The 16350-nt window shown below is 42.1% G+C and overlaps 1 protein-coding gene across 3 annotated transcripts in view; it reads left to right on the forward strand.

Annotated features, from left to right (window-relative positions):
• Positions 1 to 16350, forward strand: part of SETBP1 (SET binding protein 1) — a 232179-nt gene that overhangs the window by 158530 nt on the left and 57299 nt on the right. For all 3 annotated transcript variants that reach the window (XM_075585307.1, XM_075585318.1, XM_075585328.1), the window contains one exon: positions 9664 to 13114. In XM_075585307.1, the coding sequence (XP_075441422.1) occupies positions 9664 to 13114 (3451 nt within the window). The remainder of the gene's footprint in view (positions 1 to 9663; positions 13115 to 16350) is intronic.

The raw sequence follows: 16350 nt of genomic DNA on the forward strand, positions 1-16350 counted from the left end.
CCTACACGCCGGGGGCGAGGCATTTTGCCCGCTGTCGAGTGGTTCGGCGTCTCCCGGCATCTTCAGTGTCTCCCCTGCATGTCCCTTGAAAATTTCCGTGCGGCGTCAAACGACGCCACGTTCCCATGAAGTCATGACTTCAAGCCCAACACAGCGGCAGAGGAGCGGGCACCTGACCGCAGGGGCTAGGCTCCCCTCTCCCCCGGTCCACGTGCTGCTTCTCCTCTCCCCTCCTCCTTGGCATGCCGTGAGAAAAACATGTTCTTGGTATGTACAGTACATGCAAATAAATGTTCATAACCTGTTCATTATCCATATTCTTCGACAACAAAAAATGCCAACAAGTCAATCTGAAATATTCGATGGAAGTATACAACCTTACCGTATGGTTACCTGTGGAAGTATAAGAATGCACTAGCCTTAAATTATGAATAGGTCTCATTTGCAAAGTAACTCTATTTGCAGCTCAAATTTCCATGTTTGAATTCTTTCCTTTTTATTGATACAGCCACACGGCGTATGCAAATCCTTCTAAACCACAAAGCCGCATTCAAGTACCAATTTTAAGCAGCTTCTCGTGTCCATTTTTTGTCAGGTTTTTCCAGATGAATAGTTTCGAATTAGAAAGCACCGGACTATTAATACCTGATATGTCGAACAAAAATACTATCCGGGTCATTTAAACATGTGAGTTGGAGTTTTATATTAAATTTGTAGATTGTTACATTTCATAAGGAAAGAGTTGGGGTATTTCGTGTTGATAGTATTTGTTGGTCACGATTGCTTTTTGGTGATTATAAAGTCCAAACATAAGTCAGCAAAAATCAATTGTGACAAACATATACTGTATGTATGAACTACTCCAACTCTTTCCTAATACAATGTCAAAATCTACAGATTTAGAAGCAGTTAAAATGATGAGAATTGTCACCGAATATGGCAGACGTCAAGGTTACCGTTTCCTGTCCCAGAATCCTCTGCTAGTCCCCACTGCTTTAGGTTCTGTCTCCCAAGTGAGATGATCAGAATTAGCGTTATTATTGAATCTGTCATGCAGAAAAAAAAAAAAAAAATCCTTTCAATATATAAAACATAAAATATTACACATATTTTCTTCATTTTAGTGGCCCATATTTTTGGAATGAAGAATGGTTAAATATATGTAAGTCCTCTACTTTTGGCTCTCAGACTTATGACTATTGCTGAGGCTAGGGCCTGAGTCCCTATTACTAACTTACTGGGCCACTTGTGACCTACGGTAAGAGGGTATGAAGAATACATACAATGTATGGGTGATACAGTGAGTTTACTTCTACCTTACTAATTTGGGTAACCTGTGATCCTCTGCACTGGCTCACTACTACACAGTACACTAATACAACACAACCCCCAATAATGCTGTGCGGGTGTGAATCAGTGTCAGTGGTGTATTAGCCACCCCAATCCTGGTTTGTTGGCTTGTGATGGTGCCGTCACACCACGGGAGCTCGTTGTGTACTAACTGTTGCAGGCCTGAGCTTCAAAAAAGGTGCTTCGGTACCACTGTGCTTTATAACTATTGAAGGTCCCTTCCGACGGCGCTTGGACTCTCGTCCACGTCTGGTGATGTAGTGCTTCTGCTGCAGCGTGCACTCTGCAACCCTAGACCGAAACTGTAGGCCTTAAGGTCCTCGCAGATCTGACTCAACATGGCTACCCCCATTGCCAAGGCTCCTTTCTCCCATAGTCCCTCCTCTTCCACAGCTGCTCTCATGGCCATAACAGTCACATGTCAAGCGCACACTGGAGAGGAACCTGCCAGGGGACAGAGTAAGTGAGTGAGTGTGTGTGTGTATGTGTGTAGCTCATCATGCTACAGATATAAAAATGTAGGCGGTAGTTGTTAAATGTATTTTTTTCAATCTAGAATAGTACTGCTTGTTAAGAGATATCTATATACAGCTCTGTAACACCCTTATTCTGTGACTTCATAGCACAATAGCTACCTATCATATATACCATGGAGCTTTCTTCCCTGTTGTGGTCAAGAGATCAGGTCCATTCCAACAAATCGGAATTAAAATATTCCTCATCAAGGCATAGATGCCTTCACATAATATTAAATCTGGGCGGAAAAGTTAACGTTTTTCAATTCAGAAGTTCTATTTTTGGAGGTTTTCCCTCGTGACTGAGAAACCTGTGCAGTGTATAACCGCCTAAATCTGTAAACCTGCTTTGGTCCATGAACTGCTAGTGCGATATTTATCTAGCACTCTTCTAGATGCTGCAGAAAAGAGAATGTCAAATGTTTTTTGACAAACAACTTACCGCAGTAAAACTGCTTTTGAAATCTGAGACCTGGTTTATAATGCAGGTCGGGCTTCAAAGAGAGCGCCGATGTGGCAGTCTGCGCCATTCCCTTAAAGGACAAGTAACACTGAATCTGGCTGCAGTACCCCGCATGGGCGCTGTAGGAGGACATGTGCAGAGGTACACAATGAAGACTGTTGTAAGGTGAAATTATAACAAGGCTTTATTGTGCCTGTCGCTTAAAACACAGCAAAAAATCAACTTAAGTGAAATAGTGAGCCAAACAAAGAAACCTCAGCGCTAGTATGCACGCACACCTCAGCGATCTGTGAACTCTGTTCACTACCACGACGGGCAAGCATGGCCGTGTCATCACCAGGCTGGTTCGCCCTCATTGGTGGAAACGCTCACGTGACGCGGCCGGTGCGCGAAAAATCAAATTGTTTTTTTTGTCTGGTCAAAATCCTGCTAGCCGCGTCGCATAGCGCGCTGCATGGCCGGACTGGTGCACTTACATGATTTTGATAGTGCCGAGCTCGCTGTCGTGTGCACTATGTCTCACGGGGACCGAGACTCCAGACCCCCTCATTCCCATCCTATAAAATAGAAAAGATGGGGGGGAGGGAGGGGTGTTACAGCAAGGGAGAGATGGCTGCTTTAACTAATACAGATATGAGTTGCACTGTTGAACCAATAGTGTTAATTCAAAATGTAAAGAATACCATTCAATAATTTCACATTGATTTCAGATTGAAGCCTGTCATCGGAAAGTAGACAAATACTGTTATGTGGGTTTATCTTGTATAAATTGTTATGAACTGTGAGCAGTTCAGATAAGGCCTGAAAGGCTTTGAAGTGATATCAACCCTAGCAAACCACAAAACAAACAGTCATTTCAGCTGTCAATCTGCATGCTTCAGCCTTATGCTCGCTGAAGATAGGGTCTTTTTTTTATTGTAAAAAAAATAAAATAATTTTTATAAACATTATCAATACAAAAGCAACAAACAAATTTAAAATATGCCATTTTACATCTTATTTACACTATGCAGAACATGTTTACACACTTCTATCTGAACACCCGCCCATCTTCTCTCCCAGGACTTTATATCCCACCCGTCTCTCTCCTTCTGCTTTGTTTTCTTTAAATGCTCTATAACCTGTTCAACTGCGCAGGTTACAGGCACCAGAACCTGCTCTGTGGAGAGATGACTGCGGGTGATCCACAACCTGTACTTTACCAGTGCAGTGACCGGCTCGTACAAATAGAACACATCAACTTGACTGATTTGGTTCCACTCTGTATTAACGTTACGCATGCCATAGTTCATATCACCCTAATCGGCTATGGCAGGGTGGCCACCTCCAGCCCTCAAGGGCCACCAACAGGTTAGGTTCTCAGGATATCCCTGCTTCAGCACAGGTGGCTCAGTCACACGGTTAAATTACCTTAGGACCGGAGTTGGCCACTCCTGGTCTAAGGGAAAAAGGGTGTCGGGTAACAGCTTTTTTTGACCTATAACAGTATGTAAATCCCCATAACAGAATCTGGGATAGAAATTTGACCTGTGACAATCCAGGGAGGCCTCAGAAAGAGGCTGCTGGGAACAGTCACGTTTGCTTCGTGCATGAAATAATTTCATAATAAGAACACAAAGACTATTTTTTTTTTGCCTAATGAGTCTTTTTGTCTTTGCGGATGGAAAAAACAAAAAAGCATTTCTCAGGTTTCTGGCCACACGGTTGTATACGAAAAAAAGAGCAAGGTTGCTGCAGCGCTTGTCATTGAAATAATAATAATGATGAAAAGGTGAACCAATCGTTTATGAAGAAAAAAAAAAACCTCCTTGTTCCTTTCTAATGGGGTATAATGACAGATGACCTATCCCCAGGGTAGCGTCTGGTGATATTTTTGTATGTGCCTGTCCCTTCCTCCCCTACCGGTATTATGATTATTTATTTATATATATTTTTAAACAAACTTGATGATTGAGGTTCTGACTGCCTTTAAATTGTCTCTACAAGGAGAGTGTGTAGTAATGAACCCACCGAAACAATCAATGAGGGCCCATTTCTCCAGCTTTAGGATGATTAGAATATGAAAATGACGAGCACAATGGTGCAGATGTTTTAAAATCACAGCAGACAGCAATTAGTGATTTGGGAACCAGCTGCTTATCTCTCCAGATAAAGACTCCTAACAGGGAATTACACTCGAGGAACCATTAACACAGATGGATCTGCAAATAATTTAAAGAGGGGGCGGTGTAGTATTATCTTTGATTTGGGAGCCAGGTTCTTGATTTATTTTACTTAGTGTGGGAAGGTAGGTTGTACGTTTTTGCTGCGGGCCAAGAATGTCTTGTTCAGCTTTGTGTACAGTGTGTGTTCCTTTTGAGAAGTGTGACTTTAGCTGAAATTCTGTCACTTCTACAGCATTAGTAAAACATTGTATACAATATGCACCTGGATGGCATAGTCTATTGTGCATTAGCAATCCGTGTAATTTGTTCAACTGAAAGGACGTAATTACATAGTTGGCTTACTAAGTATTGAACACTGTAATGGCTTATTTTCTATTCTCACGTGCAATTTTTACAGATAATATTGATTCAGTCCCTTTTTGTACACCATTAGCATAAAACAAATGTTCTGTGTTCTGTGATGATAGAATACATTACCCCCATACAAACTCTTTCAATCTGTTATATATGGCACAACACATTCCAAAATATTCCACATAATGACCACAATGGTTTTCATTCAGTGTCTTGGATAACTTGAGGGACTTGCCTTCGAGGACCAGTGTACAGATGGTGGGGACGTGTGTGTGTGTGTGTGTGTGTGTGTGTGTGTGTGTGTGTGTGTGTGTGTGTGTGTGTGTGTGTGTGTGTGTGTGTGTGTGTGTGTGTGTGTGTGTATGTATGCACACAAACAGAGGCCGCATCCACACCTAATGATGATAGGGTATCTATAAGACCTAAGTATAAATAAAATAAAAATTTAGGTCGGTGCTAGATAAATGTAACAAAAACAAAAAGCAGCAAGAAGTCTCAAAAGAGAACACTCGGGTATACCCAAAAGTATAACAATTTATTAATTCAGACAACAACACACTTAAAATATATAAAAAAAAAAAAAAAAAAAAAAAAAAAAAAAAAAAAGAGCTAGACCCCTATATCTGACACAATGTGAGTGCAAGAAAATTAACTAGGACATAGATCTAGCTACTACATACATATATACTTTTGGCGATCTTTAGGTTCCACTCAGGGTGTCAGCGCCTCCAGCTCTAGCGGGCTCCAGGATTCCCAGAGACAATCCCCACCAGGGCAGATTTCTTCCATACCCCTACCAAATACGCTGAAGACTCAGGCAGTGGTATATAAAAAGGGATGCTTTATTTAGCAGCACTGTGATTGCCATACAGCGGATGAAGGATAGATTGAGATGGGTACCAGGCCTCTTGATGGTGCTTGGCCGTCTGATAATATTGAGGCCATGTTCCCAGTTCTGATCTCTCTCTCACAGTCAGCCCAGGAGGGACTGACTGGCATGTCTCACCCCCAGCTGAGAGGAAACCGCACACACCTCTCCCTAGGAGGGGTGGAAGAGAACTCTCTATAATTAAGCACTTCCTCTCAGACACCAGAAGGGGAGGGCACAAGGTCTGCACCATTATTGGCTCTTCACAGACCCTGTGTCACCGCCACTCAGAGAGTCAGCATGAGAGGGGGGGGGGAGCTGTCAATGCCCCTAGGATAGCCTGCCACAGCCTGTAGCTACTAAGGACTTATGTGACAGGGGGCAGAGATGCAGTCTGGACCAGTCTGGATTTATATATATATATATATATATATATATATATATATATATATATATATATATATATATACATACATGTAGAGGTATCAGTACCGTGTTAGCCGAGCTTCAATAAAAAATAAATAAATAGATGATACCGTTCTGTGGCTAACGAAATGCTTTTATTTGTGCGAGCTTTCGAGATACACTGATCTCTTCTTCCGGCGATGTTACAATGAATGAAGCAAGCAAAAGCTATACTATAAACAGTGTCTATTGGAATGTTATCTGTGCTGGTCCTTCCCCCGGTGTGGATGTGTTTTATGGCTGGAGGTGTCAAAAGGTTCCTGAAAGCAAGTGATGAAAGAGTGTGTATGTGTATCAGTGTGAATAAAAATGAATGGAGAGCCCACAGTATATACAGTACAGTATATATATATCAATAACAGGGCACACACAAAACAGAATAAGAAATAAAGGTAAACGGAGGGTGCATACCGTCCAAAAAGGTGCTTTCTCTTGACCGAAACGTTGTCACAACATTTCACTTTTTTTTCAGAATAGGAGTGCCTGTCCTGTTTATTTATATTTATGTATGTAAATATATATATATATATATATATATATATATATATATATATATATTATATATTGTACATGCTATGGTAAAACTATAAAAACAGAAAAAGACAATGGGTTATAAAATCTTTACATGAGAAGGACACTTTTTAGATGGTAAAGGTATACAGGGATATACCAAATAAGTATACATGGGAAGGATGTTGATCCAGGGAGTAATCTGGTTGCGAATTCTTGGAGTCAGGAAGGATTTTATTTTTCCCCTTTTGAGATATCATTGGATGATGTGACTCTGGGGGATTTTGTTTGCCTTCCTCTGGATCAATAAGTATAGATATATGATAAAATATCTGTTGTCTAAATTTAGCATAGGTTGAACTTGATGGACGGAAGTCTTTTTTCAACCTCATCTACTATGTAACTGCTGTATGTAACTATGTAACTACGCTGAGGATAGTGCAGAGTGGGTTACAATGATATATAAAAATGCTGGTGAATATTTAGAAATGGGCAAACATAGAATCACAGCCCTGAAGGTATAGTCCAGCAGTGCTTTTTTCTCAAGCCCTCCCCCGTGCTGCTTTCTCAGAAGAGCCGCCCCGTTTGCGTTCTAGTACAAATAAAACTTAAAGAAAATGGAAGCGCAGAGCGGGCAGGACTCTATAGTGCAGTATATTGTAAATGTTGCTGGCTACAGGACAGACCTAAATGCAGATGCAAAAGGCACTCGTAGACGTTCTTCTTTCATACGACTCATCTGACTGAAGGCTGGCACTGGTGCATTTGCCATTCTTGCTTGGGGTAGCTGTATATGAGAGTGATTTTATGGGACTGCCGCTTTAGCCCTTTACACGCACGCCATGGTCCCACATAAACACTCCACCAATAAATCACAAAAGCATAACATCTGTGAAATAATGGGAATATTATGCTTGAGTAGCCCAATTGGCCAGCAAGGCATGGGTTTCGGGCATTAAAAAGAACGCTGATCTATCACCGCAGTAAAATGCCCCTTATTGCTGCATTAAAGCTTGTGATCTGGCTTTAGTGACTTGGACGATAACAAAAATTGACCTTAATTATGGATAATGCCCTTTTTGTTTTCTTCATTTATCAACCTGTAGTGAACCTAAGACAAAGTCCTAGTAGCCATACTGATCCTGAAGAAGTTGGTGATGCCTTTTTAGTGAATGGTTTTTAATATGTACTATACAGAACATGGCATATGAAGAAGACATCTGTGAGATTTTGAAAGCCTTTGAAAGAATGTCAATACTATTTAATAGGTTAAAACTATGGTGACATTTTTTTTTTTTCTCCTTAATTAAATACTGTAGCAGTGATTTACTTTTCAGCAGTGATTATATATCTGTAAACAGAGGTCGGGTTGAACAAGTCTGTGTGTCTTGGGCGGGCATATAATGTGTGCAATTCACAGTTTGCCTTTTTTTCCCCTGCTGAGATTTTTCATCTTTCTAATCTGCATTAGAGGAGCATTAAACACGATGACAAAGAATCATTTTACTGAAAAAGTTGATTCTGACATCGAATAAATTCACTGTTAAGCAGAGGGAACAAAGGGTCAGAGGCTGAGCTTCATAGATACATTTGGAATGAAATATTCTTTGCATTCATTACAGATGATTTATCACTTGTTCTGCACACATTTGGCACAAAGTGTACCCGTTCCATCAGGTGGAAAAAAAAGTCCTGCTGATGATCACATGATTATTCTGACTCACGGCACTAAAAATACTAACTGCCGACGACCTTTATTTGTAGAGACTATTGAACGGAGCTTGTATTATTTATCTATGCATATATTATGAAATACTTTGGGGCACTTTTTTTTAACCATCTCAGTGCTGGTAGCCTCAAATGCCACGTATGCATGTGCAATTAGTATCTGTGACCTGAGGTTATACAGCAAGCGACTCATTTGCATTGAAAGGTAGTCCCAGTCCTATTGTGACCTCTATGGAGAAAATGAATGAGTGTTCATGGAGAAAGGAAAAAAAACAGTGCTGAAAATAAAGTGACTGTCAAAATGTTTTCAAAGTGAATTCTTCTCTCGTGGCAATATTATAGGATTGTGGCAATATTATAGGATTGTGGCAATATTATAGGATTGTGGCAATATTATAGGATTGTGGCAATATAGGCCAAAGAACAATTGCTTCCTACTGTTTTTTAAATGGGTTTCAGAAAGATATTTGGGTGCATAAACATGTCCATGTTGTTATTTACAGCTGCCATATTCATATGATATTGTGCCCGTATGTTTTACGGAAACGTTATACTATACACCCAGGGCGACGGCCCTCTCCCCTTTCTTTCAGAAGTACTTGTTGGTACTAACTTGTTTCATACATTATACATTGATATATAATATATATAATATTGTAGATCAACCTGCGTTACTGGCCTTTTGTACGGTAGTCAGTTGGTCTGTTTCTAATGTAGAGAAGTGCACATGCTCAAGGCGCGCATCATTCACTGCATTGTTACGTGTCATCCAGTGCTTGAGCTGAAGCCAAGGATTTTGGGTAGCAACATGCAAATGAGCAGGTTAACCACTATATGTTGTGATCATGGGGGGAATGTAGCAAGTTTGGGAGACCTGAGTGAGATATGCAGATACAGTCCTGGGTTCTCCCTCATTCCCTCACTTTGTACAGTGGAAGCGTTTTAATATAGTTTTTACTCACCATTTCTTAATTGTGTCTGTGTTTTGTAATCAGATGATTGGTGATTTTAGAGCTTGATTTAGAATGTTATCTATTTTAATGCACATTGGTTAATGGCATACCCAATGATGCAAAATCACGCATGCATTGCCGTTGCCCAGTTGTCATCAATGCAAAAATCACACTGCTTCTAGTGAACCTTTTCAAATAGCATTATTGTACTGTATTTGTGAAAGTAATTTTCAGTTTGTCGGAATGGTTGTGAACAAATAATCAATTCTATATATCTTTGTTCTCTTTTCAGGTACATGAAAGGTTTCAAAAACATTCTGGTCTGCATTATGATTCTGGCATCCATCCAGACCTCACCAGTGACACCTTAAAACCAAAGCACCAGCAGAAAAGTAACCAGCTCCATCTCGACTGGCTGACGAGCTCAGATATTGGAGCAACGGTGCAAAGTTGCTTTTTGGATACGGAATCCAACAAAGAAGCTAATGTCGCCACGAGTCCTAATGCAGAAATGGCTCTTCCATTTCTCAAATCTCAATCAAAGAAGTCTAGTGTGGGTAGCCCTTGGAGTCAGGTGTCCAGTACTAAGGAGATTTCACCTTGCAGTGCAGTTTCATCACCAAGTAATATCAGCATTGTATCATCATCTAACAATCTCCCTGAATGCAATGGGCTTTCACCATTAGAGGACCAAAAGAGTGGGCTGATGGTACCCTCAGAGCAATCTGCTGGTAATACAAAAAGGAAGTCTAGTAAAAAAGACTTAAATCAAACCATACAGGTGACTGAGCTTGAATGGGTCAAAAATAATCACAAAGCACTTGATCCCAAAAGTCATGATATGAAAGAAAGTAAAAAGGATTGTTATCTCACAGAAGACCTTTTACCAGCACCAAAACCGCAGGATATATCTTCTGTAAATAACTGTGAAAGTGACTCAAGCCATGTGCGAATAACTATTCCAATAAAATCTGCAACTGGGGATTCACCTGCCAATAAAAGGAAGAAGAGACAGTCTTTAAAAGCCGCTATAGATAAAAAGGTACAAGAGGACCACCAGCTTTCAGCACGGTCGGCAATTAATGAAATAAGCAACCAAATGCTTTCTCAAGCCCAAGGAAACAGAAAAGACAATAGATTTGTAAAACAGGGTAAAGTTATTAGTAATGAACTGCCATCCAGGTTAACAGAACATAATGCAAGTGGGGGGAAAACGTTCATAAACAGTGTAACCCGACTACACAAATCGATTACTGCACCAACTTCAAAAGCCATTTCAGAAAGTGCGAAATCTAAAGCACCAGTATTGCAACACCCAAAACTTGCAGCTAAAAAAAGATGGACAAGTGGCAAACCCAAAATAAATACACCTCATGAAAGTTCAGTTTCACTGTCTGAAAAAATTGTGGTTGAGCCTCCTTCAGCCTACCCAATAACGCCATCCAGCCCGCTGTACACAAATACAGATAGCCTTACAGTGATTACACCGGTGAAGAAAAAAAGGGGTAGACCAAAGAAACAACCTTTGCTCACTGTTGAGACAATCCATGAGGGAACATCCACTAGTCCAATTAGCCCAATAAATCGAGAGTTTCCTGGTATAAAAAAGAGAAAAGGGAGACACAGTCTTTCTGAGCTGGTCCAGATTACACCTACTACAGAAAAATCAATCAGTGAGTTGGAATTCCATAAGAAAGTTGGAAAGCTTGGAATGCTAGATAAGAAAACAATAAAAACCATTAATAAGATGAAAACTCTCAAAAGAAAGAACATTTTAAACCAAATTTTGTCTTGCTCAAGCAGCATAGCCTTGAAATCAAAATCTCAGCCACAGTCAAATGCAATAGCAACTGTGACCACAACTCTAGATACTAGATTAGGCAAACAGATTAATGTTAGTAAGAGAGGAACGATCTATATTGGCAAGAAAAGGGGGAGAAAGCCAAGAACTGAGCAGACTCCCCAACAAAACGATCGCAGAACAGCTATTAAACAGTCATGGCCTGTTTCTAGCCAGCCTGAAAACCCAGCAGTGCCTTCCAACTTGCAGTCACTTGTGGCATCTTCACCAGCAGCTATTCATGCTCTTACAACACAGTTAATAGGTTCTAATGGAAATCTTAGTCCTGTCAGCACTGATACACTGTTTTCTGATTTAAAAACGATGCCAAATCTTCAGCCAATTAGTGCTCTTCCAACAAAACCCCAGAAAGGAATACATGGCAGTTCTTGGAAGTTGTCTCCACCCAGGTTAATGGCTCACTCACCTTCCCATCTTTGTGAGATAGGCTCCCTAAAAGAAGTCACACTGTCACCAGTAAGTGAGTCTCATAGTGAGGAAACTATACCAAGTGACAGTGGAATTGGTACAGACAACAACAGCACTTCAGATCAAGCCGAGAAAAGCTCGGACTCACGTAGAAGGTATTCTTTTGATTTCTGTACCCTGGACAATCCAGAGGCTACACCGTCTGACACCAGCACAAAGAGCAAGCACGGTCACCGACAGAAACATCTCATTGTTGATGGTTTTCTTGCTCACGAAAGTGTTAAAAAGCCAAAGCACAAGAGAAAGAGGAAAAGTCTTCAGAACAGGGATAATCTGCAATTTCTGGCAGACCTTGAGGAACTAATCAATAAGTTTCAAGTCTTCAGAATCTCCCATAGAAGCTATACATTCTACCATGAAAATCCTTATCCCAGTATATTCAGGATTAACTTTGATCACTATTACCCTGTGCCATATATCCAGTATGACCCATTGCTCTACCTTCGCAGGACCTCTGACATGAAATCTAAGAAAAAGCGTGGTAGACCTGCCAAAACCAATGACACCATGACAAAGGTGCCTTTTTTACAAGGGTTTGGATACCCTATTCCCAGTGGAAGTTACTATGCACCATATGGAATGCCTTACACATCAATGCCTATGATGAACCTTGGTTATTATGGTCAGTATCCAGCTCCTTTGTATCTGTCTCACACGCTTGGAGCAACTTCTCCGTTTATGAGGCCCTCTGTACCACCACCACAGTTTCATGCAAGCTCTCATATGAAGATGTCCACTGCTGCCAAGCATAAAGCAAAACACGGAGTACATCTGCAACCACCTGTAGGAATGGGGTTAGCCGACATGCAGTCCTCTTTGGCGCCTTCAAAGGCTGGCGGAGTTGCTCTTTCAAGCAGCCGGCTTCACAAAAGGAAACACAAACATAAGCACAAGCATAAGGATGATCGCATCCTTGGGGGACACAATGATTTCAGTGGTCTTTTTTCAGGCAAGTCAACCAGCTTTTCAGGTCATGTACAAAACGAGAAGCTTAGTCCTTCCGGTAAAGACCTTTCCTCCATAAATGAGAAAAGTAAACATAAAGAGAAACAGAAGCACCAGCATTGTGAAACTGGGCAAAGAGGTTCAAAGAGCAGTTTTGAGGTGGACACACTTTCATCTTTGTCACTTTCTGATGCCCAGCACTGGACACAATCGAAAGATAAAACTGACTTGAGCAATGAATCTGTTGATGGCTGTTTGAAGAAATATGCTGGAAGCAATGAGTGCAACACAAGGACAGATTCGTCCGACCTATTTGTTGAAATTAGTTCATCGAATGAAAAGAGAGAGAGCGACATGGGTGGTGGTAAAAGAAGGAACTTTGAAGGCTTTGGGTCATACAGAGAAAAGGACATTCAGTCATTTAGAATGAACAAGAAGGACAGAAGTGCTTTTAATCCTGCAGCATCAGGTAAGATTCCCCTTACGCTGATTTCATGTTGCTGTTCTGCTTAATTGTGGTCTAGCAAAAAACAACATGCTGTAGTAAAATGAGCAGATTTATAGAACCGTTCCTAGAAAGTTAGCCCCAGATCTTCTCAGGAGGCCCCATTCAGAATACTTTGTGATGGCTAAAGTATAGTGTTATTCTACTTCTCTTAGCTGCTCAGTATACGTTTTTGTTTGACGAATGTCCTTTTAAGTATCATTTCATGTTAGTATTGTTGTAATTAGAAATAGAGGCGATATTGCAGTTAAATCAGTTAATGTTTTGAAATAAAGTCAGAGCAATTAACACAATGATTGCTTCCGTGATTGCGACTCGGGTGCTCATTTTCTTCCCAGATATTATTACCCTGTGCTATTGTAAAATGTTCTCCTTTTAATTAAAAACGGCAGTGAAAATGAAATGATAACTAAATGGACTTGTTGAGAATTAAATAATGAGCATAAGGATATACTGTATGTTCCCTTCCTCTGCCCTTCGCATTTGCAGGATTTGATGACTGGCGCAGTTGTTTTGTTTCTCGCTAGTATGAATATGCAGACGCAGTGTTAATTTATGAAGGATATTTGACTCACTATGGAGAATGCAGTGAACTTTTGTTGGTTCACGTAGACCCTATTCAATATGTCTTGGTGTTGGAGAAGACTTCAGCTCCATTTGTATGAATGCTTGCGTGATTCCTTTTAAGGGATCAAAACAGAGTTTTTCATAGATTAAATTATAGTTTAGAGGTTTTGAAACCTCATAGGTTTCTTCCTCGAGTATACCGAAGAAACCTATGAGGTTTCAAAAGCTCTGTATAGTATAATTTCATAGTTACAAACTCCTTTTGGTCCACTAAACGGTATCACAACTTACACCTACTCTGCATTTCTCCATGATTAATATGGTGCTACCAGAGCTTTGAACTATGTGAATGGGATTAAATTGTTTCCACCGTACCTTCAGGAATGAATCCACAGGAATATTGAAAATATATATTCACAACACACCTCTTTGTTACAAAGATCCTTTTAAGAAAATCCCATGATCTCCAATAGTTACGTTCCTGATTCATGAAGCTAAGCAAGTACAGTACTTATGTGCAGTTGTTGTTTAAATCATTGTTCACGTCAATACCGTTTTTTGTGAGCAAAAATGCAATAGATTGTGCATAGTGACAAATCCGTAGTTTTAGTAGTAGAATCCGTTATCCTGGACAGCACGTCTGAATTCTTAGGGCAAAGATATTTCTTAATCACAGAGAGAGAGAGAGCAGTTTTGGTTTGAGACCACATATAATACAGAGGCCTTGTTATTAGACACTGCACAAAGCGCAAAGACAATCACTAATTGGAAAGTAACCCATCTCTGCTAGCCTTCTTATCAAAGCATTGCAATCTCACTGCAGAGATGACTTCTTTTACCTCAAACGTTTATTGGACCAACAAGCAGTCGATATGTTACAAGCTTTTGAATCTCTCAGAGAATCTGAAGAAGGACCCAGAGAGATTGGAAAGCTTGTAACATATCAACTACTTGTTGGTCCAATAAAAGGGCCCATCCCACCTTCCCCCTCCCCCTCCTTTGTTATTGCATGGAAGAAGAGGACCAGGACTGCTCCCCACCCTTCTTTTTAAATAAAAGGGCGCTCTAAAGTTGTACTTTGTGAAATATCTCATTGGGTTTTTGTCTTGTGCCGACCTTGATTTCTTCCTCCCCACGGGTTTTTTTTTTTTCTTCGTCTTGAGATCATGTGGATTTGTCCATTATTCTAACCGGTTACTACGTTAGACACCTCTAGTTCACTTTTACATAAGGCTGTATTACAACTTAATGCTCCTTATTACTGATGGTATAAACTAGTTATGATATAACCCAACTAGAGGGCATTGTACGTCTATGGCTGTGCATCAGGTCTGGAAATATCCCGGGCGCCTAAAATGGTGCCTGTGTTGCGGTGCAGCGCTCACTAACCTGTCAGTCATCACCACGACCAGGCAACAGCTCAGCCGATCCTCCTTTTTTAGTAGGATATCAAAGCAGGATCGGGCGCGCTGTGACGTGCCGCGGCGATGACTGACAGGTCAGTCTGAGAGCAGGATAGAGAGGTGCGCGAGGGCTGTGGGAAGCGGGAGAGCTCCACCACTCTGGCCACCCTGCTCTCAATGATACGAGGGGGAGGTGTGACTGTGTGTGGGTTTGAAATGGGCTGCCGGCAGCTTTCCCGGAGCCCAGGACTAGTCTCCACCTAGGCCCTCCCTCTCTCTTTTTCTCTCTCACACTCCTTTCTCTCATTCTCATCCTCCCTTTCTGCACTCGCCCTCAATCTCCCTCCCTTCCCCGGGCTTGCGCTCTCTCTCCCTTTCCCAGGTTTGCGCTCTCTCCCCCTTCCCCAGTCTCGTGCTCTCTCTCCCTTCCCCAGTCTCGTGCTCTCTCCCCCTTCCCCAGTCTCACGCTCTCTCTCCCTTCCACAGACTCATGCTCTCCCTTCCACAGACTCATGCTCTCCCTTCCACAGGCTCGCGCTCTCACCCTTCCCCAGGCTTGCGCTCTCTCTCCCTTGCCCAGGTTTGCACTCTCTCTCTTTCCTAGGTTCGCACTCTCTCCCTGTCCCAGGCTGATGCTCTCTCTCCCTTCCCCAGGCTCGTGCTCTCTCTCCCTTCCCCAGGCTCGTTCTCTCTCTCCCTTCCCCAGGCTCGCGCTCTCTCTCCCTTCCCCAGGCTCGCGCGCTCTCTCCCTTCCCCAGGCTCGCGCGCTCTCTCCCTTCCCCAGGCTCGCGCTCTCTCTCCCTTCCCCAGGCTCGCGCTCTCTCTCCCTTCCCCAGGCTCGCGCTCTCCCTTTCCCAGGCTCGCGCTCTCTCTCCCTTCCCCAGGCTCGTGCTCTCTCTCCCTTCCCCAGGCTAGCGCTCTCTCTCCCTTCTCCAGGCTCGCGCTCTCTCTCCCTTCCCCAGGCCCGTGCTCTCTCTCCCTTCCCCAGGCTCGCGTTCTCTCTCCCTTCCCCAGGCTCATGCTCTCCCTTCCCCAGACTCGCGCTCTCTCTCTCTTTTGCCCAGGCTCGCGCTCTCTCTCTTTTGCCCAGGCTCGCACTCTCTCTTTTGCCCAGGCTCGCACTCTCTCTTTTGCCCAGGCTCGCGCTCTTTCTCTCTTTTACCCAGGCTCGCGCTCTCTCTCTCTTTTGCCCAGGCTCGCGCTCTCTCTCTCTTTTGCCCAGGCTCGCGC

Source organism: Ascaphus truei, chromosome 1 (assembly GCF_040206685.1).
Source record: "Ascaphus truei isolate aAscTru1 chromosome 1, aAscTru1.hap1, whole genome shotgun sequence".
Taxonomy (NCBI): Eukaryota; Metazoa; Chordata; class Amphibia; order Anura; family Ascaphidae; genus Ascaphus; species Ascaphus truei.